The following is a 24,540-nucleotide window of genomic DNA, read 5'->3' as shown; positions in this document are numbered from 1 at the left end:
TGCAAGTTCTAATTTTATGAGGTACAAATGTCAACTTTTTAAATAACGTTTGTTAAAACTTTAAAGAGCATTGAATCATTCATAAAATGAAAATTGTTGCATAAAAAATTTCAATTTCAAGCCTTATTTTAATACTTTTTGAATTAAATTATAAATTAAAGAGTTATCCTTCCTGGCTGAGGATCGTATATCCTTAACAGCAGTTTTCATGAAGCGTTTACTTTCACTCTAGTTTACTAAATCTTTACAATTCATTGATAATACAACGTCTCGAATAGCCCTTGTTTTCCAGCTTCTCACAGTGAAACTATGTGATGAAAAGTGGTCATATAAACTGTAATCAATTCATGAAAGATTCAATCATGAGAGAAAGTCAAGCTTAATGTCAAAGGATTTCCGTTTTGTATGTCATAGAGCTCAGGACATTATTTATTGAACAGCCCTCGTAAAACGACTGACTTAAAACATTTTGATATTCTCCAGGAAACAATTATTTTCTTTATTCATTTTGAAGTTTTCTCAACTTAAATTCTCAATTTATGATTTTTTTTTTCATATTTGAAGGTATTTTTGAAATTTAGAAAAATTTTTTCTAACATCAACTATTAAAATCTTAAAGCTATATATGGCGTATCTGAGCTAAAAATTGAAAATACGAGATTAAGTGTAGATTTACATGATATTTGTTAATTACGTTCAAATTGAAATTTTCTAAAAATGACTTCTTATCATTGCATAACATATATAGAAAATCATTTTTTCTAACATCAACTATTAAAATCTTAATGGTTCTTCTTGAACCTTGAATCATTTTAGAGACACGAGTTTTCTCAACCAATATATGATTTTTTTTTTTCATATTTGAAAGTATTTTTGAAATTTGAAAAAAAAAGAAAATGGGCTAAGACAAGCTAAAAATGACTTCTTATCATTACATAACATATATAGAATATCATTTTATCTAACATCAACTATTAAAATCGTAATGGTTCTTCTTGGACCTTGAACCATTTTAGAAACATGAACCCTAAATATGGAACAATGACACCATTTATATATGATGAAATATTTATTAGGTAAATTGTAAAGCACACTTATGTTTATATGTATCAAAAGTAGTGCATCTCAGTATAACCTGAGGAATGTAAGGCAATTATGATTATATTACACGAGATTACTATTGGTTACTAGTACCATGTTAATGAAGAACACTTATGGGGTTTCCTAAAACCAAGTCCTTCTTGCTTTGTGGATTGCAAAATGTGAAATAAAAATTTAAAAATCCATCACTGCTGAATAATTTATAATTCAAAGTGTTACAATGGAACTAAAGGTCTTTTATCCTCACTCAATGATAGTGAAGAAAAAAAAAACCCTGTTCAAGAATGTACAAAAATGTGACATTTAAGAATGGTAGTTGAAACATTTTGCATTTTTTCATGCAAAATGAAAGTAAAACAATGAAATAAAATCAAGTTTATCTTGCACCATTTTTCTAAATTAATTAAAAGCCTCTCCTCAAAAATTTTTAAGCAGCTGCTGCAGGTACACAATTATACATGTACCCTACATAAGCATGTAAATGCTGAAGCAAAACTGACAATGCATTCATTCTGGTACATCCATATGGTGACAGAGACAAGTTTATACGGGATTATTTGACACACCTTAAACAGCCTGCTGAAAGATAGCTTATAAACACTGAACAATGGCAGCTCCCACAATGGTCCACTGACAGTCAGGATCGACTAACGCTGACAGAATTAGGTCTCTCCTGTGGATTGTCTCTGACAATGACATCATTGTTATGCCTATGTCACTCAGCTGTTGAGAGATCCTCGTTGCTGAACTTATAGCAGGAAAATGTCAGGCGTGCTTCCTCTTTCCGCAAGTTCTCTATACTGTACGTATTCCCTATCGAATGCAGAAAGTGGAAAAAATGTTTGTTTTCAGTTTATGTTGCCAAGGTCAATTTTAAGAAAAAGCTGATAGTAAATATGAGAACACATTGTTCAATGCTTAGTACATATCCAACTAAAGAATCCCCCCCCCAAATAAGAAAAAAATTCCTCTCCATGTGCCACTATGTTCCATTTTTGTGAAATGTTTGTTGATTTTTATCATGTTTATCAAAGACATGAACTTTTGTTGACTTTTATATGCACAATTAATTAACATAAACCTATTTAAATCAATGTACACACCCAGCTAAGAAATACTGATAAGACTAGAATATCAATTGATAAAATTTTACCTTGTGGAACAAAAAACATGTCACCAGCTTCTACTAATATCTTTGTCCTGTGTATGGTCACACATATTTTTCCTTTCAGCAAGCAGAAAACCTGAAAACAAGAGGTACAAAGGAGTACTTAAATTATAGATTGCACTTTATCCCAGGTATTTTTAAGTAAAACAAGCTTGGTTAAAATTTCCTTCAATAGCTTATTACAAAGAAATACATACTCAGTAATCAAGAATATAGATTGTTTAGCTCAGGGAAATAGAACTACTCTAGATTTTCATCTAAATACTCATTAAAATGATTTCTGTCAACCCATCATCAGTAGCACATTTAACTATAACTACCAGGTACTTTTTTGTAGAGTTCTTACTTACCATTGTTCCACTGTTAACGATCTGTTCTGGTTTAGATTTCAGTGGCCTTATATAAAGATTTCCCATCATGAACTGCCTCTGGTTCAGTCGCAGTGACATGACATAGGGGTCAGTAGAGATTGGATCATCTTTGGATGGGCCCACAAACACCTCCGAATCCTTAGAACTGAAGCATTCTATAAATACAACCACCGAGGACTCTGGTGAGATTGCTGACTCTGCTGGTTTGAACTTGTATATATTTACACAATTAAATGCTGTCTTCAGTTATTAGTATTGGAATTACCAGTAGTAGTAATGTTGTAGCTATTGCAGGAAAAAAAAAAAAACTTAACACACACATAATTTTTTCTGCAGTATTTACAAATGGAAGGTTATCAAAATTCAGTAGGTTATCAGTCGCCTTTCACTTCAATAAATCGCAGTTTCATCCTATGTTGTTCATCGTAGGGGCAAGAAGACATTATTTGTGGATGAGTGGTCACTGATTTTTCTCTCTCCCTAATTAGTTCTTAAAATTTCAGTACATGTATATGGTGGATGTCAAGTGCTCATACATTTGTAAATACTTGTTACATGATTTCCCTTTTCATCAAGGTTGATGCTGTGATGGCTGAAGTGTGATAAAGGGCTGACAAATGTGTGAAATATTACAATTCAGCACATGGTACTTGCTGTCTGACTTGTGTGTAATTGTGGTTTCTCATTCTAGTGTGTTGGCACTGTTATTGGGGTACATGTACAAAAGGTGTTAGGTTTTACTGTGATTTGATTGTTGCAGAAAATAGTTCTGTGACAGATAGTCAAATTGTTTCAGAAAAAGTTGATTTCTTTTCAAGGAGAAGCAACTCTTTCATTGAAATGTGAAAAATTAATAGATATCTTAATGTAGTCATGCTTTAATCAAATCTAATTAGAAAGGTGAAATAATTTACAATATATAAAAAATCTGTAAATTATATATATCGCCCTATTGAATATTTACAAAGACCACTACTCCACTAAATAAGATGTTGAGGGGGGTAGTCAAACGGTTACATAATTTATATATGATAATTTATTATCCATCCAACATCAAAATTATTGGTCTGTTTATGTCACGTCTACTTAAATAATAACATAAAAACTGCAGATGCATCAAGAATTGTACATATATATATGAAATACAAGAATTCAGAATTTAGCAAAAAAATACCTTACCCATAAGAACTTCCTCGTTATTGGCTGGATTTATCACTGGAACTTCTGAGTCACTCGAGTCTTGTAGGTCAGGATCCAGGTCTGTATGTACTGACAGATTTCTACGGGGAGACTGGGTAAACTTTGTCTTTTTATCTGGAAGGACAGCAATTGTTTAAAACCTACAGGTAATTTAAATAACTTTATTTACCTCTATCATCAAATAAATAAACTATCCCTAACAATTCTAAAGAAATTTATCTTTCTTGTATCCATGCATTTTGTTCTCATATTTACCTTCAGTGCGATTTTGCTTCCTTCTTTTGATGACGTTTTTCCTTCGTTTTGCTTCCTGTGCCAACATCAGCATTTCAACATGAGATGGCTCTACTTTTACAATACCTAGACCTACAGAACAACATATCAGTAATAAGTACAATATTTATCATATTGATATTTCTCATGCAAAAGATATTTTGAAGTAAATGATGAGGATTTAAAGGTATTTATTATTTCCACATGTAGGACATTACCTGATTTTCTGCGTTCATATACAAGTCGTTCTCCTTTATACCAAGCAACCGGCTGACATCGAACCCGCCGTGACCTCCGAACTCCGTCTGGGGCATCTTCAGGAAGGACTATAAAATAGTTGATATGACATAAAATAAGTTAATACATTGTCAATATAATTTTTACCTGAGGTGCATATAAACTGGGCATACAGGAATTCCCGAGTACTGTTTATGTAGAATTTTTAGTGAGGATTTAATTTTGGCATTATTAGCGAGGGTGTCGAGATCCCTAAAATTGAATATCGCTAAAAATTAATTGCGCTTTATTTGTAGTAGCTCCTTAAGTGAGCATTTTAAAGTCACTAAAAATTACTTATCGATAAAAATAAAATACCAATTATTATAGACAAATTCCTAATAGATTTGCGTCTAGCTAAAATTTCCACTTACATGGTATTCTGTATCTACTTACAGATTTTTGGCTTGGGTGGCATCAACATTTGCGGTACAGGAGATTCACTTGTTGTGGTCTGAAATATATGGATTGGTGTTGCGTTCATAGAATACATGGAATTCATAGATAGGCTCTGCTTTTCTCCTGAAAAACACAAACAATCAAAATGATTCCTGAAATCATATTTGTTTATCAAGTTTTTACAGAAGAAAGTACCTTAAAAACAGGTAAAAGTATACAGAAGCATTTTCACTTTATTTCATATAGAAACATCCCAGTCACACAGTGACCTGGACAGAAGGTCACAGACCTGATGACAAACCTGATGTGTTGGGGCTGTTGAAGGTCTGTTCCTCTACCAAGTGATTGATGGTTACTCTTCTCTTCTTTCCCCGGACAACTGATCCTGGTTGTTTCAGTATTGGGGTCAGTCCTGGAGCTGGGGAGTTGATGAAATCCATGTGCTTCCTCAATGCCACAGGGGTTTCTATTGATAAAAATTAAAGTTTAATCTCATAGGCCCAGACATCCATAATAAGGGACTTGTGTGGGAAACCATAATAGCTTAAATTATTTTGAACTGTTTTTTCTCTTGAGAATTATTACTTATTTCATAAATTCAATTATATACATGTATTCCAACAAATTATACAAGGTCTGACATGCATTCATAATCAAAAGGCAAGATGAATGAGCTCACAAAATGCATTTTCCTTCCTCTACTCTTGCTATGAATTTGACAGATTATTAAATTATACACTTTATTCTCTCAGTAACCATTCAGGTCAAGACATGACTCATTCTTAGATCGTGAGGAATCTTTGTGAGAAGTATGGACTCTAAATATGTCCTCAAAAGAAAAATATACTCTGTTTTAATTTCTAGATGCATCATCAATTCAGGTTTGGTCAAGTTTACAATTGTTTTGGACCTCTTTCAATCCGGCCACTTGACTTCAAGGACAGCAAAAAGCATGAAACACCTCATTTACATTTATGTTCTTTTCTATAACAAGACATTAAGTGTACACATGATTTTCTATAACAAGACATTAAGTGTTTACATGTTTGATTACTGATTTCAGGAAAACCCGGCTTACTGTTAGCTGATGTCTGGTTGATGGAATCCTCTTTAACTGAAGTATGATTCCGGTGTCGGAAGGACACCCCACTCTTCAGAAGCTCCTCGTCCACCTGGTACACAGACACGGGGGTAGAACCAAGGCTCTGTTTTCTGATGGCATCATCCTGGTTGCCTAAAAATAATGTCATTTACCAATATTTATTAAATGGAGGCAAAAGAGGCAGGATTTATCTGGACCCAATTAAAAAGCATAACCCAATATTCATTACAGAAGCTGTAGGTTACCAAGTCAGACAAGTTACTTACTTTGTTCTACATGCAATGTACCTGTAGTTAATTATGCAATATTTTAATTTTTATCAAATGAACACTTTCAAATCTTGTGAGAAATGATTTAAGGTCTAATTACTGGTTTTAGATTTGCTTATTTTGAAGATATTAAAGCCATAAATTGAAAGATCATAAAATTCATAGTCTCACCTTCATCTTTTGGTGAGTGTTCAGCTGCATCATCGACAACTACATCATCTAAATTCTCATCTATCATCTCATCTACATCTTCATTCATTTCTTTGTGTTCCTCCACATCAACTGCCCCTAAACTTTTACTGCTTTTCCTTTGACTTCCTTTCTTTTTCTTGATAGATTCTATTCCAGGGTTCCCTAAACTTTTTGTTTTCCTTTGCTTTCTGTTGTTTGTATCCGCTTCACTCTCATTTTCCACAGCCTCCTCCACATGACTCCTCTCCTGAGCACCTCCTACATCCTCCTCCACCTCAGTAATAGAATCCTCTTTAGCTCTCTTGCCACTCTTTCTCTTTTGACCCCTGTTTGTTTTCTTCTGATCTGTTCCTTCCTGCTGTATACTTTTCCTCTGCCCCTTACCCTTCCTTTGTTTGGTGGATGATCTTTCTTTTTCCACATATAAGTCATTGGGGTCAGCATCCTCCACTTCTGTCATTTCCACTTCTCTCTCGACTCCCTGAAGTTTCTCCATGCTTCCAATGAAAGCTGAGTGCAGGCTTCTAGATTTTCTCATGGATTTTCTATCCTTTGGATCTCTTGCTCCAGTTACACTAGATTTGTCCTTCCTTGAAGACATTCCCTCAGAGGCTCTGCTCTGGAACTTGTTTGATTTCTGTGCACTATTTATCTTTCTTAGTATTGAATCATTCCTCGTCTTGGCTTTTCTGGTTTTGTATCCAGAACTTTTGGATCTTGAGCTCATATTATTTGTACCTAGTTCCTGCTTTTCATGGTCCTCTGTTAAAAAACTCTTAATAAATTGACTTGTATGAGCAGCGACATTTTCTTCTGGTTCTATTACTTCACTTTGTTTATTTCCTATTTCTTCTGAAACACCAGACTTATCACTGGATGACTTTCTTGACTTTTTGGTTGTCGTACTTCGTTTTCTACTTTTTGACATCTTCTCTGGTAAATCAGAAGTTGATGCTAAATGTCCTCTTCCACTTTCATTTAACTTAGATTTTTCATTTACATTTTCTGTATCAATCTCTTCCTCTTGGTCCAAATTCAGTTGTGGATCTATGTCTCCTTCTTCCTCACTAACTTCTGTGTTTCTAGATCCTTTTAAGGAATTCTCTGCAGTGTCACTGTGTGATCCCCTAGACTTGCTAGCTGAATTTATTTCCACACTTTCCACTGTGACACTAGATTTTCTTTTACCCGCAGCTTGTGGACTAATCCTGGCCTCCTCTTCTACCACCAACTCAGATTCCTCTATATCACTGTACACTTCTTCATCATGTGTACTTGTATCAACAAGCTGTGTGACAGAATTTCCACTACCTCTCCTGTTTCTGGGCTTCAGTGACTTGCGGCTTTCCTCAGATGGTTTCCTCTCCCCCGAAGTCTTTCTAGAAACAGAATTTTTCTCTTTCGCTGCTTTTCTCCCTCTCCTCTTCTTCGCTGGTGAAGGAACAGTTGGTTCTTCTGCCTCTTCTACATCTATTTCCTTTCTCTCGCTGGGTTCTGATTTTTTCTTCCTCTTCCCTTCAAGTTTAGGCTTTCCTCTTGTCCACTTCTCAATCTCGGTATTTGGATCTATTGATCTGTCATCACTGATATCTGATGCAGCATCTTCCTCATTCACTAAAACACTTGACTTCCTCCTCAGAGAAGCCTGATTCTGAGATTTTATGTCTCGTGTTTTATTTTTAATAGTCTGGTTTTCCCTTGTTCTCTTGCTTTTGAAGAACAAAAATTCCTGACTAGCATTGGATGCAGTTTCCTCCTCATCATCATTTTGGTTCTGAAGCTGGTCCTCTTCTTGGTTTTCTTTTGACCTAAAAATTGAAGGATGCAAAAATAGTCAGATTTCCCTTAAATATACACCAGGCAGCTTTTACAAATGTAATATGCAACAGAAATAAAAAAAAAAAACACCACATGTAACTAAACAAACTGTCAAATATACACAAATACCTCCTTTTCCATGCTTCAAACTACATTGAATTGGTTTTAATTAAAAGCTTTACCATTTTTTAACTTTTGTCTCAGCTATTAAAATTAAAACCTACAACTGTGAGATAGCACTTGTTGATTTCCTCTGTACTAGTGAGCTGTTTACTGACAGGCTTTTGCCTCTTCTTTTCCTTGGTAGCTTTGTCTCGTGAGAATCATCCTGAGGGGTCTCAGCTGGTGTGGAGGAAGGGAGGGATTTTCCACGTTTACTGTTTTGTTAAAAAATTCAAAGTTTGATCAATTTAAACATCCATAAAAGTATAGGTAAATTTTTTGATCAAATATTGTTGGATAAGTTAGTGGATATAAAACAATTAATGTATACATTAGGAAGCACTGTTTTACATGTACCTTCTTCTGCCTGCCAGAGATGAAATTTGTGACTCCAATAACCCTGACCTCTGTCCTTGACTTTTAACCTCAGTTTGTTCTGCCTCTGATTTAGACTGAATTGATTTCTGCAGTGTTGAGGTACTCTTTCTCTGGACACTTTTTCTGGCATTGGGTTTCTGCCGAGTTTTCCCATCATCCAATGTAACAATCTCTATGCTATCTGCGTCACTGTCATGGACAACTTCAGTTACTTCACTTGGGATTTTGATCTTGGTCTCATTGCTGAAATATATGTTAAACACACAAGTCAAGTTACATATATTTCTATATACACATTTTGAATTTTAGCTAAACACGGTATAAATGTAGGCTAATCATTTATGTAAGATTCATTATTTTTTATGTTGTAAGTACTTTGAGGTCAACTGATTTTGAACACATGCTATATAGCATGCAAAGAGGCTAGAATTTTTTAGTATAAGAATTCACCCTTCTTATTTTTGACAGGGTCCTGAACCCACTCATTTAGGAATGCAACATAAAATTGATGAAATTAGGATGAATACTTCATGTGTTATCCATTTATACAAGAAATCACCTTATTGTAAGAAGTACAGTAAAACCCGGTTATAACGAAGTCACTGGGACCTGTGAAATTACTTCGCTTACGCTATATCTGTAATTTGTTTTATCCATATAAGGAATTCGTTAAACTTGTGCAGTTGGGGATCTAAGATAACTTTGCTATATCCTTGAATTCGCATTATCCGTGTTCGTATTAAACGAGTTTTTTTTCTGTATTGCTTTTAACAAATAGGAAGTCCTTAAGTTTATAAATTTTGTTTTAAAATTAAGAACTCATTCCCTGTATAATCTTTTACAACTTACCTGTCTTTATAAAACAACCAAAGGTCATAAGTTCTACATATACTGTATAATCACAAATTTTCGTGGGGATAAAATTTCGTTGATTTGTCATCAAAAATAGTTTCGTGGGGATTTAATTTCGTTGTTTGGAAAGTAATCCTACTCAATATGTAGTCATATAAAATTTCGTGTGGGATTTAGTTTCATTGATAATTGTTAACAACGAAATAAACGAAATTTAATCCCCCACAAATATTTGTGCTTTTACAGTAGGCTATTTTTAATTAACAGTTATTGTTCTGTTTTAACTTACAGTTTTTCTCCTAATGCTATAGATGACTTCCGACTACCATCACTCTCTGTCGCAGAAAATGAAATCCTAAAATTATGTCAAAATACTGAATGACAGAGAAGTCAGTGATTGTACTATTTCAGATGAACTGTGTGAAGCTGAAGCACATTGCACATCTACATGTATATCTCTAGGCTGCAGCTGTATTCTTACCTTTTACGTGTCCTAAAGCTTGGAACCACACTATTGGTCAAATTCTCAGACTTTGTGATAGACCCTGTCTTGTTGCCTCCGATATCCATGTGAGAGGCCTTGGTTATCTCCTGAACTGTTATTGAAGCCTCTATTCCATCCTGAGTGGGCATTTCACTGATAGATCTCCCAACAAATTGAGATTTACTTTTAGGGGTTGGCTCTTCTTCGGAGATATTCTCATGTGATTGTAATGTATGGCTGCGAGTCGAGGTAATACTGCCTGTCCTCTCTTGTGACTGGGTCTTTAAGGCAGATTGACCAGTTTCTCCTGAAGCATCTCTGTAGGAGGAGTTACCTTCCCTGTAGGAGGAGTTATCAGCCCTGAGTGACACTTCCCCTTCCTCATCCTCAGATTCCAAAGATTCTAAAATATGAGAAAACAATGCAGTTAACTTTACATTTCATTTCAAAAATCCTTAATTTAAGAGATTTTTAAAGGCCGGGGCCCGGATATAAAAGGCAGCCAATCGAAAAATGTTGGGGAAATTCAACTTTCTATGCAGCTTTCAGATTTGAGAAGCATTTTTGAGAAAATATGCTTTTTTTGATCATATTAAATTCTAATTTTTGGCATGGAAGCAGCCACCTTGATTGTGAATAATGTGTCCATCTTTCATAGTTGAAAAAAAATTATATCTTGAGTAATTTAGGAATAAAGTTCTGAAGCTGCACTGAATTTTGAATTTCTTCTCAGTGATTGACAAAGTAGGCGGAGATAACCAGTGTTTTGTTTACACAGGAAGTGGCTGTAGCCATGTGCTGCAGCACATGCTCTGCGTGGTATTACTATACTATAAATAGTTTTCACTAGTGATTTTTATAATTTATAGAGGAAAAATGACTGAAAAACATTTTATTTTGTCAATGAATAGTAAATACACAGGTTTTGAAAAATAAACACACATGTACAGTTACTGTATTAATATTTTTTTTCATACAAACCTTAGGTGAACAAGTGATAAGATAGCTCAACTAATATATTTAAGTATATTCCAGTCACTTAATTATATGAAAATAAAATATTCACAAGTCAAAATAAATATTTTAACACAGGTTTGAGTTCCTAATCACTCCCACATATGTCCCATGTATGGCTGATCATTGGGATTAGGTAGCCAATGTCTCACAAGGCTCACAACACATTTTGGCATAAGGTCCCTCCTGTGATAAATGTAATTTTTTCTCCGCGGATCCTGTTGTAGGGCATTTCTTTTCCTCTGAATATATCTCGGATCCTTCCATACATTTCTATGGAACAACATAGTCCAGAATCTTTTGTATTTGTCCTTTCTCCTCTGAGAATTACTTCTGTTTGGTGCCTCCGGATCCTCTAACCACCACATTTGTCGGTTGGTTTCCGATGTTATGCATGGACGGCATAGACAATGGATACATTCCTCTTCTTCATCTTTCTGATCTATAACAAAATCGGCAACATCTTCATTGTTCTGCTCCTCTTGGACCTGGTTTACATTGTCCTCAATTGGTACCTCATTGAATTCCCACTCATGGTGTGCAAATAGATGGCGTATTGTTTCTCTCTAGTTTCTGTTACTTCAATAGCTAAAATAGATTTCTCTTATAACCTCCATGTTGTACTCAGCAAATTCCAAGATGGCTACACATTTACACATGTAACACTGGAAAGCCCAACCATTTCAAAAGGACCATACGGGATACATTTAATACTTACATGCAGAAAGAGAAATAAACCACATATGTGTGCATAGAGCTGCACAAATGTATTATAATGTTTAACATACTCTTCATTATCATTATTTTTTAATTAAAATGTTTTAAGATAGATAAATTTTAAAAAGAACTTTATTAGGAAACCCTTATGTGCCTCTGCATCTCTGCAGTGAAAGGTCAGATTATGTCATTGTCAGATGCTAGATCAGGATTTTGGCGGGGAAGTGCTAACTACAGATAGGATTAGGTGTCAAGTCTGACCATTTTTATGTGAGGGGTGTCAAGATTGCATATACATAGCTTCTTGGATGTAGATATCTAAAAATTAAGTTGTTTTTTTTTAAATGTTCAAAATAAAAATACAGGCTTTTTATAAAGTGTTCACATATGCAATTCAGCATCATTTGTTGAGTTAAAGAAAAAAATTATGCATGTTTGTAAACCAACGCCCCTTTATAAAGAATAATAGTATATTCCAAGAATTAGTATCTTGTACATTTATTTGTAAAAACTAAAAACCTCAAAACAAAGATAGCGAATGAAAGTGAATATGTCTAGTCCACCGAAAAAACGAAAGAGAACACCAAGTTTCAGAATTGAATTATCGGGAGATGAAAGTAAGAAAACCAGTGTTTTGGAAAATTTGCAAAAACTAAGGAGTGAATTAGAGGGCAAACTGAACAAACATGTTGGAAATCTACAAGTCATTGAATATCTCTTTTCTATTTGGAGTGAGAAAAGAAATGAGGAACACGACATCCAAGGTGATGTTGCACAGTCTGCCCAAGAAAAATCTCCAGCTCCTAGTCCTTACATAAAAGTTCAGAAAAAGGATGTGAATCAAAAACTCTTCTTGTGTGCTGAAGAATCTTTGAGGAGACTGGTGGAAATTGCAGAATACCATGGTCAAAATTGTTCAAGGAATTTAAAAATGAAGAAAGTGCAACAAAGAGGACATGTAATGTCAACTAAATTTCAATGCGAGGAAGAGGGGTGTAGGCATACGTTTCTGTGGTCATCATCTCCTTATTTGCCCAATAATGAATATTTGGTAAATAACCGTGTCAACCATTCTTTATTATGCAGCGGGATGCTTCCATCACACTACACTAGATTTGCCGATGGAGCAGGTATTGGAAAAATATAAACAGGATAGGCAAAAGTTTTTTAATCAATCTAAAAAACACATTCAAAAGGAGTATGAAGACTCCATCTACACAGCAACTCTAGGAAGTGGCATCATATGAAGATCTCGAGAGTATAAATATAATGACTGATGCACGACATGGCTGGTAAAAATGCCAAAGATTCCAGTGTAGTGGCTATTGGGGACAATACGCTCAAAGTTTTATCATGTCAAAACATAACAAAATCTGATGATCAAGTGTCACAACGGCATGAAAAACTCGGAACGGAATATACCAACATTTGAAAGATCAAAATGTAGCTGTGGGAATTCATACTCATGACAGGAATCTGTCGATTAATAAATATATCCGTGAGGAATGCGAGTCTACAAATCAAAATGACACCTGGCATGCAGTCAAATCAGTTAAGTCCTCTTTGAAAAAAGTATCTTCTGGGCCAGCATATCTTGAGGGAAAAACCTGGTCATCTCAACTTGATGACAAAGTGGAGCCAGTGTGCACTCACTTTCACTGGGCCATTAGAAACTGTGATGAAGATACCGCAAAACTTCAAGCACTTCTATTGAACATAGTAGAACATTACAAGAACAATCACTCAAATTGTCATTCGTCCTCCAGGTGCAAAATGGATCCTAACTATGAAATATCTCGGAAAGTTATTTCTAACCCGTGTGCCGAGAAGTTGTTGCTAGGAGTCGTAAAAAATTCTATTGTTTATAAGCATCCACAGGATTACATTTTATGTCATGATACATTTTATGTTGAAAGCTTCAACAATGTCATGAATGTATACCAGGACAAACGAATATCATTTTCTGATGACATGTACAGAGCAAGATCCAATTTGGCTGTATGTCATTGGAATGAAAACGTGGACAGAGATTATACATCTGTTTGGAGACCAAACCACCGAATGCCAAGAAGTGCTAAGGGTAAAAAGAACTACAAAAAAATTAACTTTCTCATTTAGGAAAAATATTTGGACACGATATGTGAAGAGTGTCTTCAAAGCTAAAAGAAGAAACTGATGTTATTGATTTTATTTGAAGGAGACATGTGTAAATATCCCAAATTGTAAGAACTTTAAATCAAACTCCATTATTTACATGTAATTAGTTTGAAACTTTTGTCCTGATTATCTGCAAAATCCTAACTGTTTATACACTGCATTTATGTGTTAATAAGTAAATGTTGTATACTTAATTAAACTGATTTGCAGTACACGCAGATTTCACTTCTTTATTTATATTTACACACAAAATGAAATGGAATTCCCACTGTCGGTTATTTGTAAACAAAGCTGACTCAGCTCAGTGCAGTTCTTATCAGCAGCACTGACAGTGATGGAGATAAGCGCCGCCTATTTTACCAGGTGGCAAAAAATCTAGGTCGCCCCCGGCCTTTAAACATAAACTATCAATAAAGCCAAAAACATTTAATGAATTAAGTCTCAAATGTTTTTCTGAAAAAAAAGAAGAATATTTAAAGAAGCATTTACTGTTAGGACTTATGATAATGATGTAAGTATAGCACTACCATTGTTAGCTGTCCTAGACTGAGTTTGAGTGTAAGTGGGTGTGTCTTCTTCCTTCTGAGTACTCTCGACTAACGAGCTCACAGTTCCTGTTAGCTGATCCCTTGATACTTGAGCTTCTATTAAAAAAGTGTAAAGCACTGCAGTTCTATAAATTCACATTTTTTTTTATCTATTGTTTAATTTCTAGAGCAATGGTAACTTTGCAAATACCTATTATACCTAGCTATATCATAAAACATTTATTGAATAATTCTAAGATTTTTTTTCTCCAGGAAATAAGTATAATGAAAGGTAAACCTGAATTTGATGCTTCAGCACTGGCAGAAATGTTACTGTCGTATCTACAAAAAATCCTATAATTAAAATTAAAGCATGAGGTAAAAATAAGATCTTGGACAACCTTAAAGTCAAATATTTCCCGATACATGATAAACAAGAGGCCCAGGGGCCACAGCGCTCACCTGAGCACATCGGGCTTGAATTTACTCCCCCCCCCTTCCAGGCATTCATCATTTGAACAAACTAGAATCTACACTACCTGAGGATGATTCCATATAAATACCCCGGGTATCACTAATCATAGCTTTGAAGTACTTGAAAAGAAGATTTTAAAAGGTTTCCCTATATATCCCTATGTAAAACTTGGGTCAGCCATTTTGGCCCCACCCTATCCCCAGGGCCGGGGGTCATGATTTGAAAAAACTTGAATCTACACTACCTGAGGATGATTCCACATGAGTTTCATCTTTCCTGCCCCAGTGGTAATTGAGAAAGATTTTTAAAGATATTTCCTATATATTCCTATGTAAAAACTTGGGTCGGCCATTTTGGCCCCATCCTTGCCCAGGGGGTCATGATTTGAACAAACTTGAATCTACACTACCTAAGGATGCTTCCACATGAGTTTCATCTTTCCTGCCCCATTGGTTCTGGAGAAGAAGATTTTTAAAGATTTTTCCTATATATTCCTATGTAAAACTTGGGTCGGCCATTTTGGCCCCACCCTATCCCCAGGGCCGGGGGTCATGATTTGAAAAAACTTGAATCTACACTACCTGAGGATGATTGCACATGAGTTTCATCTTTCCTGCCCCAGTGGTAATTGAGAAGGATTTTTAAAGATATTTCCTATATATTCCTATGTAAAACTTGGGTCGGCCATTTTGGCCCCATCCTTGCCCCGGGGGTCATGATTTGAACAAACTTGAATCTACACTACCTGAGGATGATTCCACATGAGTTTCATCTTTCCTAGCCCAGTGGTTCTGGAGAAGAAGATTTTTAAAGATTTTTCCTATATATTCCTATGTAAAACTTGGGCCGGCCATTTTGGCCCCACCCTTGCCCCGGGGGTCCTGATTTGAACAAACTTGAATCTACACTACCTGAGGATGATTCCACATGAGTTTCATCTTTCCTGCCCCAGTGGTTCTGGAGGAGAAGATTTTTAAAGATTTTTCCTATATATTCCTATGAAAAACTTGGGTCGGCCATTTTGGCCCCACCCTTGCCCCTGGGGTCCTGATTTGAACAAACTTGAATCTACACTACCTGAGGATGATTCCACATGAGTTTCATCTTTCCTGGCCCAGTGGTTCTGGAGGAGAAGATTTTTAAAGATTTTTCTTACATATTCCTATAAAAACTTCCATTTTGGCCCCACCCTTGCCCCAGGGGTCATGATTTGAACAAACTTGAATCTACACTACCTGAGGATGATTCCACATGAGTTTCATCTTTCCTGTCCTAGTGGTTCTTGAGAAGAAGATTTTTAAAGATTTTTCCTATATATTCCTATGTAAAACTTGGGTCGGCCATTTTGGCCCCATCCTTGCCCCGGGGGTCATGATTTGAACAAACTTGAATCTACACTACCTGAGGATGATTCCACATGAGTTTCATCTTTCCTGGCCCAGTGGTTCTGGAGAAGAAGATTTTTAAAGATTTTTCCTATATATTCCTATGTAAAACTTGGGTCGGCCATTTTGGCCCCACCCTTGCCCGGGGGTCATGATTTGTACAAACTTGAATCTACACTACCTGAGGATGCTTCTACATGAGTTTCATCTTTCCTAGCATAGTGGTTCTGGAGAAGAAGATTTTTAAAGATTTTTCCTATATATTCCTATGTAAAACTTGGGTTGGCCATTTTGGCCCCACCCTTGCCCCGGGGGTCATGATTTGAACAAACTTGAATCTACACTACCTGAGGATGATTCCACATGAGTTTCATCTTTCCTGGCCCAGCGGTTCTGGAGAAGAAGATTTTTTAAAAATGTCATAATTTTTAACAAATTCATGATTATCTCCCCTTGGAAAAGGGCATGGCCCTTTATTTGAACAAACTTGAATCCCCTTCACCCAAGGATACTTTGTGCCAAGTTTGGTTGAAATTGGCCCAGTGGTTCTTGAGAAGAAGATGAAAATGTGAAAAGTTTACAACAACGACAACGACTACGACGACGACGACAACGACAACGACGACAGACAACGGACAAATTTTGATCAGAAAAGCTCACTTGAGCCTTCGGCTCAGGTGAGCTAAAAAAAGACAACAATAACAACAACAACAAACGTAAACTGGCAAAATGTTCACTAGTGAGAGACTGTATACTCCTAACAACCAAAGGCATTTTCTCATTTCAACAAAACTACATAACAAATTCCATTTTGTGTACTTACATTGAATGGTCTTCAATCTAAAAAAATATAATCAACAGAAATAAATAAAGAAATCAATATAGTCCTCTCAGTTTACTCTACTAAAATTGTAAGGCACACAAATGTAAACATGTACAAATGATTATTATGACAAAAATAAAAGCTGGTATTTTTGAATATATTGTCAACTTCACAAGTTATTCATCCAGTTAAAAAAAAATATCTGTAATTTTTAAAATTAATTATAAACATGTATTTTTAAAAGTTTTCAAACATGGAGACAGTTTCCATCACAACATGCAAAGAATAATGTTTTGTGGGCATGAAAACTAAAACCCATATCAACATACATTCTACGTTATCTGAGATTGTTAAATTTACCAGTTTAGAGGGTTCCCTTGTGAAGTTAGTACTTGTCCTTGACAAACGACTTGTCATCAGAGAGCTACTTAGACTCTCTGCCTCTGGAATAAAAAAAAAAAAGAATAACTTGAAATGAGGCCAGGGGACATAAATGCTTTGTAACGTCATATGTTGAAAAATTATATCATAAATCAAACTTTTAAGGTCTCTGGTTATCTTTTATAAAGACCAATAAATATGATCCACATGGAATTAGAATTAATTTTTGATGAGATGTCTAAAACAATTGACACAGTCGAAGACAAGTCACATTGCAAAGTGTTTAATTCTGAAATAAATGTACCTGATTCAGAGAGAAAATCCTCGAATATTTCATATCCCTCCTCATCCACTCGGATTATTTTACCCTCAGTTAAGTCCTTCCCTGTACGTCTACAAAACACCAGAATATTATTACAATTTTTAACCTGCCAGTGGTATCTAATTCCTAAAATGTACTTACACGTACCTCAAGTTTCTCTTTAAAAAACTTGAATTCATGCAAAGGATAAATAATACTGCACTACGGTGACTGTTTGCCGATGACTGTTGTTCTACTCTTGGCATAGAAATATGAAGTGCAACCTTATTAGCTTACCTGCCAATGTTCTTATTTCTTAACCAACCAACAGGATTGGTGTCTGAAGCCTACAAATTATAAATAATGTAAATTGTTCAGTTTCACACATGAAGGAAAGTAAACAGAAATCTTTTACTTTTAAAAGTGGGTGAATTGACATTAAGGACAGCTAGAATTAATTCTCTTATGAAAAAAAAACTCCTGTATTTATATCTGATTTTTTTTTATTTTTCATTGAAATATTTTTTATTGAGTTTACCTGAAAATAAAGTCTTGATACATCTTATTTTACCAATGCACCTTTCATTTAATTAGAACCTGATGATCTGAACTATGTATTCTGCTGAGAAAACTTAAATTAAACTTTTCATTTTTTGCAATTAAATTCCATATATATTTTTTTTTTGTAAAAATGTCTGACACCTCAATATAATCAGCAGAATATATCCTTAAATAACCCTTTTTCTTACAACATAATCAAGGTTTGTATATTTGATTTGTTAATCTTTTTGGCTTTACCTGGCTATTAGTGATGGAGGAAATCCCCAATGTGTCCCCATATATCTGTGACAGTGCCCCTCCCCTGGAGGCCTGACTCAGCATGGAGGAGTAGGCAGTTGAATGTGATACGGGTTGTGAAAGGCTGGGACCCTTCATTGCTAGCTTTGGTCTGTGAAGGCGGCTTGGCACGTTTTCCTTCAGCATGGATGCATTTTCAAGTCTTGAGATCTCAGAGGTTGTATCTGCCTCTACAAAAGAAAAAAGTTAGCATTTTGTAATATTTTCTTTGCTTTTTTCCTCCATTACTAGTACTTCCTTTTTTAAAAAAATTGAATACCTTAATGAAGGGAAGAGGAAAATATTTTGTTTCAGTTTCCTTATAATACTTCTAAGCCTTATGAGTCATGAAACAACAAAGAGACAGCATCTGAAGCATGTCCAGTAGTGACCAGTAGTATGCATTCTAAAATCGTCTCAAATTTTGAGTAAATACCAGGGATTAATCTAGGGCATAATTACTACCTATATTCAGTGATTTTCCCCTAGATAAAATTTCCCTTAAGATCTAATTCTCCCCTTTTGATGAGTAAAATCTCCCCCTTACAATAATAAAAACCTCCAATATTTTTTCCTTCTTAAAAACTGAAAATTTAAAATTTGATTTTTTCAGTATATGAGAAATATGGATTTACTTTGCTACTTTATGTGCTTTAAATGGTCATTAAAATGATGAAATTTAATTGGCAGACCCCAGCTGATTTTCCCAATTTCTCCAGAAAGGGTAGTTTCCCCCAAAACCTAGATTAATCCCTGAATACTAATAGCACTGTTATGCCATTTGAACAATCCTTCTATTTCTCTCATTTAATATATGGATAAAGCTTTTTGTTATCACTTAAATTAAACCGTTCTGTATCCTAGATACTTTGCAGTCATTGTACAATTTCTACTTATTTGCATAAGAAACACCCACAAAAAGTGTTCTGTATCACATTTTACAACTGACTCAAAGGAAAACTCACCAGGCAGGTAATGTCGCAGTTGCATGAAGTAAACACTGGTCCATAAAATGCATTTACCTGATTCTGATAAGTAATCCCTAAAATCTTCAAACCCATCAGCATCTTTCCTGATGGTCTTTCCTGCTGTCGTGTCAATTCCAGTTCTCCTACAACAGAAAAAGTACTGCTTTTACAAAAATCTTTTAAAATACTTGACAAATGTATTTATGAGGGTCATAAAAAAAATGACAATCCAGATCATGGGGAGATGAATTTCACTTGAGATTACATTGGTAGTAGCTGCAGATCAGCAATCAATTAACAAATAATTTTAATCAAGCAGGTTTACCACTTGTAGAGACGAATTAGGAACCTTAGTCCTAGATTAATCCCTGAATACTAATAGTGCTGTCATGCAATTTGAACAATCCTTATATTTCTCTCATTTAATATATGGATAAAGCTTTTTGTTATCACTTAAATTAAACCGTTCTGTATCCTAGATACTTTGCAGTCATTGTACAATTTCTACTTATTTGCCTAAGAAACACCCACAAAAAGTGTTCTGTATCACATTTTACAATTGGCTCAAAGGAAAACTCACCAGGAGTTCCATGTTCATTCGCCCTAAAAATTGTTCGCCCAATTTCCCGTTCGCCCAGAGTCCGCTCGCCCTAAAACTTGTTCACACAGAGTCCGTTCACCCTTATTTAATGTAGAATAAAATCTAACGAATTTCTTTCCAAAATTTTGGTACATTCGAACTAAAACAGCCCGTCAGACGTTATGCATATTGTCACAAATGGTCACACTAAATACATGATCTATCCAAGACCTGACAGACCTTTGGACTTTTAGAACATAAATAAATTTTGTTTACTGTATACAGGGTTATTTTCGCCCCGTTTTGAATTCGCCCATTCATAGTTTTATTACAGAAATTATATGCATTATTTCATTTCACCCCGTTTTAAATTCGCCCAAATGAGGATAGGGCGAAAGGGGCGAAAATAAAACAGGAGCGAAAATTTCCCTGTATACAGTAATTCCTTTAAATCATTCTTTGAGATCAAAGGGAGATTCTTCAAAGGTAAAACCTTCAACATCTGCAGTACAGTTCTATAATGGACCTATTAACGTCTCAGTCCTTTAATTGTTTTCAAAACATAGCGCAATTCGTAAAAATAACACGGGTGTATCCCCCCTAATTAACATTGATATTAATCATCTAATTTACTCTAGTGCAAACACTAAGTCATTCAAAAAACATTAGAATCAAATCAAAAATTAATCAAGACTAAATACACATTATTCCTCGTATCAGAATTTGAGAAAAAATATCCCAAGTTCATAAGAAATAAATAGAAGAAAAAAAATGATATTGATATATGTTAATTTTTAATTCATATGAGTTTATATATACAAGTATATATAAGTATTGGGCGTACCACATATAGGGCGAACAAGATATTGGGCAAAAAATATTTCCGGCGAACGGACACTGCGCGAACGGACTCCCACGAACAGGTAGATCGGGCGAACGAACCCGTTACCCGCACCAGGTAATGTTGCAGTTGTGCCATAATTGCACCTTTTTTGCGACATTACCGGATCTGTAGCATTATGGTCAAAGACAAATATTTAAAACCATAACGCTACAGATCTGCAGCTACATTGGTAGTCAATCAATGACAGAGATTTGTGTTCTCTGTCATTCAAAAAAACATGATTAAAAATTACTATGCTTAAAGTACTTACCATCCATATTGTCTGTTGAATGGATTTACCGGTACAAAACGTTTTTTATTGTTTTTCTGAAAGAATATAATAAAACTATAACAGGGTTTGATAATATCAATCATTATATGTTTTTCAAGTTAAAGCATGGCAAAAGCCAAATACAATTTTAAATAATGATATGAAATTGACAAACTGCTTTTCAGATTCTGTATCAAAACCTCACTCCCCTTCAATTTTATTTATGAACATCAGCTCTCATTAGTAAACCACTAAATACACTGGTATTTCAAATAGATAAAAAATTATGAGCTGAAAAATGGTCTTACTCTTGGCATCTCCTTCAATGCAACACTGCTTAAACCTTATCAGTAGTTGCCAGTTGGTATTTTTTTCAAGATTTTGTTTTTTCCGCCATTTTTTTCTGTGTTCTCAAATGTAAAGCACTGGTTCAAAGGATAGGGAAAACTATTTCCGAATTAAATTAAATTTTCCATTTTCAGATGAATCTCCATATTTAAATGCTAACATGTGTTATTTTTACATCATGTGAATCAGTTAATTGAATTTTTAAATGATTTATATATATTTTTTTCAAATTAACCTAGGCCTAGTGAAAAGGGTTCTTTCTCTTATATTTTACATGAAAATCAAAGTCATTTTGACGCTTAGCATGCCGCGAATATTTAGAAGTTGAAAGTAGGTGATGTTTACTTTATATTCAACCAACGTTTAGCTTTATTTTGAATTTATTAAATGTTAACAATGTGGTTATATTGCTACCTTTCAGTTAAATTTTTTTACTAGTACTAGCTAGCTTTTACAATTTTGTTCAGTCACAGTTACACACTCAGAGAATGCTGGACAACTCGCCCCCAAGACAAGTCGCCCCCAAGACAACTCGCCACCTTTTCAAGACAACTCGCCCCCAATTTAGGACAACTCGCCCCCTGTTAAGACAACTCGCCCCCATGTTAAGACAACTCGCCCCCAGCTTTACGAAAGCAAATTGGGGGCGATATTTTTTATATAAATGTATATATTTGTTATTAAATATATATATTTTTATATTATTTCGATATTTATTTTTATTTTAAGTGTTTCTGGCGTTAGTTACGCTCAAAAAGTGTACTCCTCTTCTCACGTGAAGTGCCTGAAACAGAAATATGTTTTAGATTAAATTCATCAATATTTGCATTTATGCGGTCATTATGCCTATATAACATTGCACTTAAAAAAGGAGAAGATACGATTAATATAATTTTTTTATGAAAATGTTTATTTTTTATATAATATTAAATATATTTTTTCTACTTAATTATTTTATTACAGATGACAGATTCCAGTCATTTCTTCCTTATATAGGGACCATGTCAAATTATTTGTTTCCAACACAAGCTTTCTTGAATTCTTCATCACTTTAAAGTTTTAAGTTGCTTCGGAGCTTGGATACACCAAATTTTTTTTTTATCAACTTACTGTATATATGTAATTTTCGAGGCTTGCATGCTCTAATTCTTCATTACTTTAATTATGCTTTGGAGCTTGGACAAGCCAATTTTTTAACAACTAAATATACGGAATTTTCGGGGCTTGGTTGTCCTAATTGATCATCACTTTGAAGTTCCAAATTACTTGTGAGCTTGGGGATTTCATTAAAATTCTGTCTGCTGTTTTCATTTCAGTTTTCATAAGTTCCCTAAAAGCCGTCGTCAATGGAATATCATTAATATGTCATTAAATAATTAAGATTGTTCAACTTAGAATATTGTACTTGATTTACCTAGACATATTCTACAGATATAAATTTAAAACAGTATGAAAAATTAAAACGCATTTATTTGCTTTATCTCATAAGAAAAAAGTCTAAGGAAATAATAAATATTTTATACATATACTGTGTTCAATAAATATATATGAAAAAAAACCCAAACAAATAACAACATATTACACACACAATCGTAAATATTAATTTTATTTTACCTATAAAAAATATCAATTATAAATCATAGATTAATCTTGCATTTAAAATATATTTTATTGAATAATATATGTTTTTTTTCCTTGCAGTACACAATAAAATATAATGGGGGCGAGTTGTCTCTAGAGTGGGGGCGAGCTGTCCTGAGTGGGGGCGAGTTGTCCTAAATTGGGGGCGAGTTGTCTTAACAAGTGTTGGGGGCGAGTTGTCTTGGGGGCGAGTTGTCCTGATTCCCACTCAGACACTGGTACAGGGTTTTCCCCTTATTCACAGGGGCTCGTCACAACTTATTTGTCCTGTTTTAATTTTACCAATCCTATTAATATGTTAGACGGTGTGACCGTTAGTGAGGGCGGAGCCATGAAGAGAAAATTGCTACCTTTTATTGTTTAATGACAATCAGTTAAATTCTGAAATTTTAATAAAAAAAAAACTTTTCATTCAAATACATGTAATAAATCTAAGAACTAACTGAGATATTTCATCATGAGACAAAGGGTTGTATAGCCAGAGCACTAAACGTCGAAGAATGTAGTGGGGAAAGGGAGCGGCATGCACTGGACCAGTAAGGAATTCAATGTACCGAGGTCCGAGAAATGTGATACACCTCAGTCCAACGACACCTCAAACTTTAATGCATGTAACAGTAAACTTGTTCCCAAATATATCCTACAATAATCAACTCATAAACTTTTCTGAGCATCATTTCTTTGTCTTTCACTACTTTTAATTCATATGCTTATTTAACAACACTGATCTGGAAACCTCAAGTCATTTCTCAACTGTTATTACTCCCATTACATTATCATAGTTATGACGTCATCTAAAGTAAGAACAATATTGTCAAGACCAGATCAGAAGACGAACTCAGATGACCTAAAATACAGACAGATGGTCTACTTCCTGGATGAATCTCATCATCAGACCAAATTTGACTGTGTTACTATCACGAAGGTTGAAAATATAACAGCATCACAACTTTTATGAGAAAAAAAATTTGCAACGGATGCATGATTAGGGACATTTGTTAGGTCCCTGTTGTGATATATCTTTTTAAAGTTTCTTCTTATGTATTTCTTTTTATTTTACATTAATTGGTAACCCATTAATTTAATTATAATGATTGTTTTCTTTATTTTAACGAAAAATGTATATTTCACTTTTCAGGTGTTTTTTTTTTTTTTTTTTTTTGCTGATGTTGTTAAAACAAATCTGA

The 24,540-nt window shown here is 34.6% G+C and overlaps 2 protein-coding genes across 2 annotated transcripts in view; one reads left to right on the top strand and one right to left on the bottom strand.

The window, feature by feature from the left end:
• Window positions 1-1,050: 1,050 nt before the first annotated feature.
• On the bottom strand, window positions 1,051-21,783 carry LOC134240416 (centromere protein C-like). The gene is made up of 24 exons (XM_062722509.1): window positions 21,673-21,783; window positions 21,365-21,420; window positions 19,685-19,773; window positions 18,624-18,853; window positions 18,123-18,172; window positions 17,829-17,917; window positions 17,504-17,586; window positions 17,144-17,160; window positions 14,759-14,802; window positions 14,461-14,577; window positions 10,043-10,448; window positions 9,851-9,916; window positions 8,689-8,952; window positions 8,394-8,546; window positions 6,331-8,159; window positions 5,867-6,022; window positions 5,090-5,254; window positions 4,786-4,911; window positions 4,332-4,439; window positions 4,096-4,206; window positions 3,820-3,954; window positions 2,620-2,795; window positions 2,255-2,345; window positions 1,051-1,914 (listed from the first exon to the last, which is right to left on the bottom strand). Exons 1-24 carry the CDS (start codon window positions 21,679-21,681, stop codon window positions 1,817-1,819), a joined length of 4,668 nt encoding a protein of 1,555 aa, XP_062578493.1. The 5' UTR covers window positions 21,682-21,783; the 3' UTR covers window positions 1,051-1,816.
• A 163-nt stretch (window positions 21,784-21,946) lies between these two features.
• The window catches only part of LOC134240407 (HAUS augmin-like complex subunit 3), a 41,967-nt gene continuing 39,373 nt past the window's right edge, over window positions 21,947-24,540 (top strand). Inside the window, exon 1 of the mRNA XM_062722500.1 lies at window positions 21,947-22,042. The gene's annotated coding sequence lies outside the window, so the exon portion shown is untranslated. The remainder of the gene's footprint in view (window positions 22,043-24,540) is intronic.

This window comes from Saccostrea cucullata, unplaced genomic scaffold (genome assembly GCF_032062105.1).
Source record: "Saccostrea cucullata isolate Sc308-1 unplaced genomic scaffold, CSIRO_AGI_Scuc_v1 ctg246, whole genome shotgun sequence".
Taxonomy (NCBI): Eukaryota; Metazoa; Mollusca; class Bivalvia; order Ostreida; family Ostreidae; genus Saccostrea; species Saccostrea cuccullata.
Note: the sequence above shows the minus strand (reverse complement) of the source record. Positions and strands in the feature narration are given on the sequence as shown.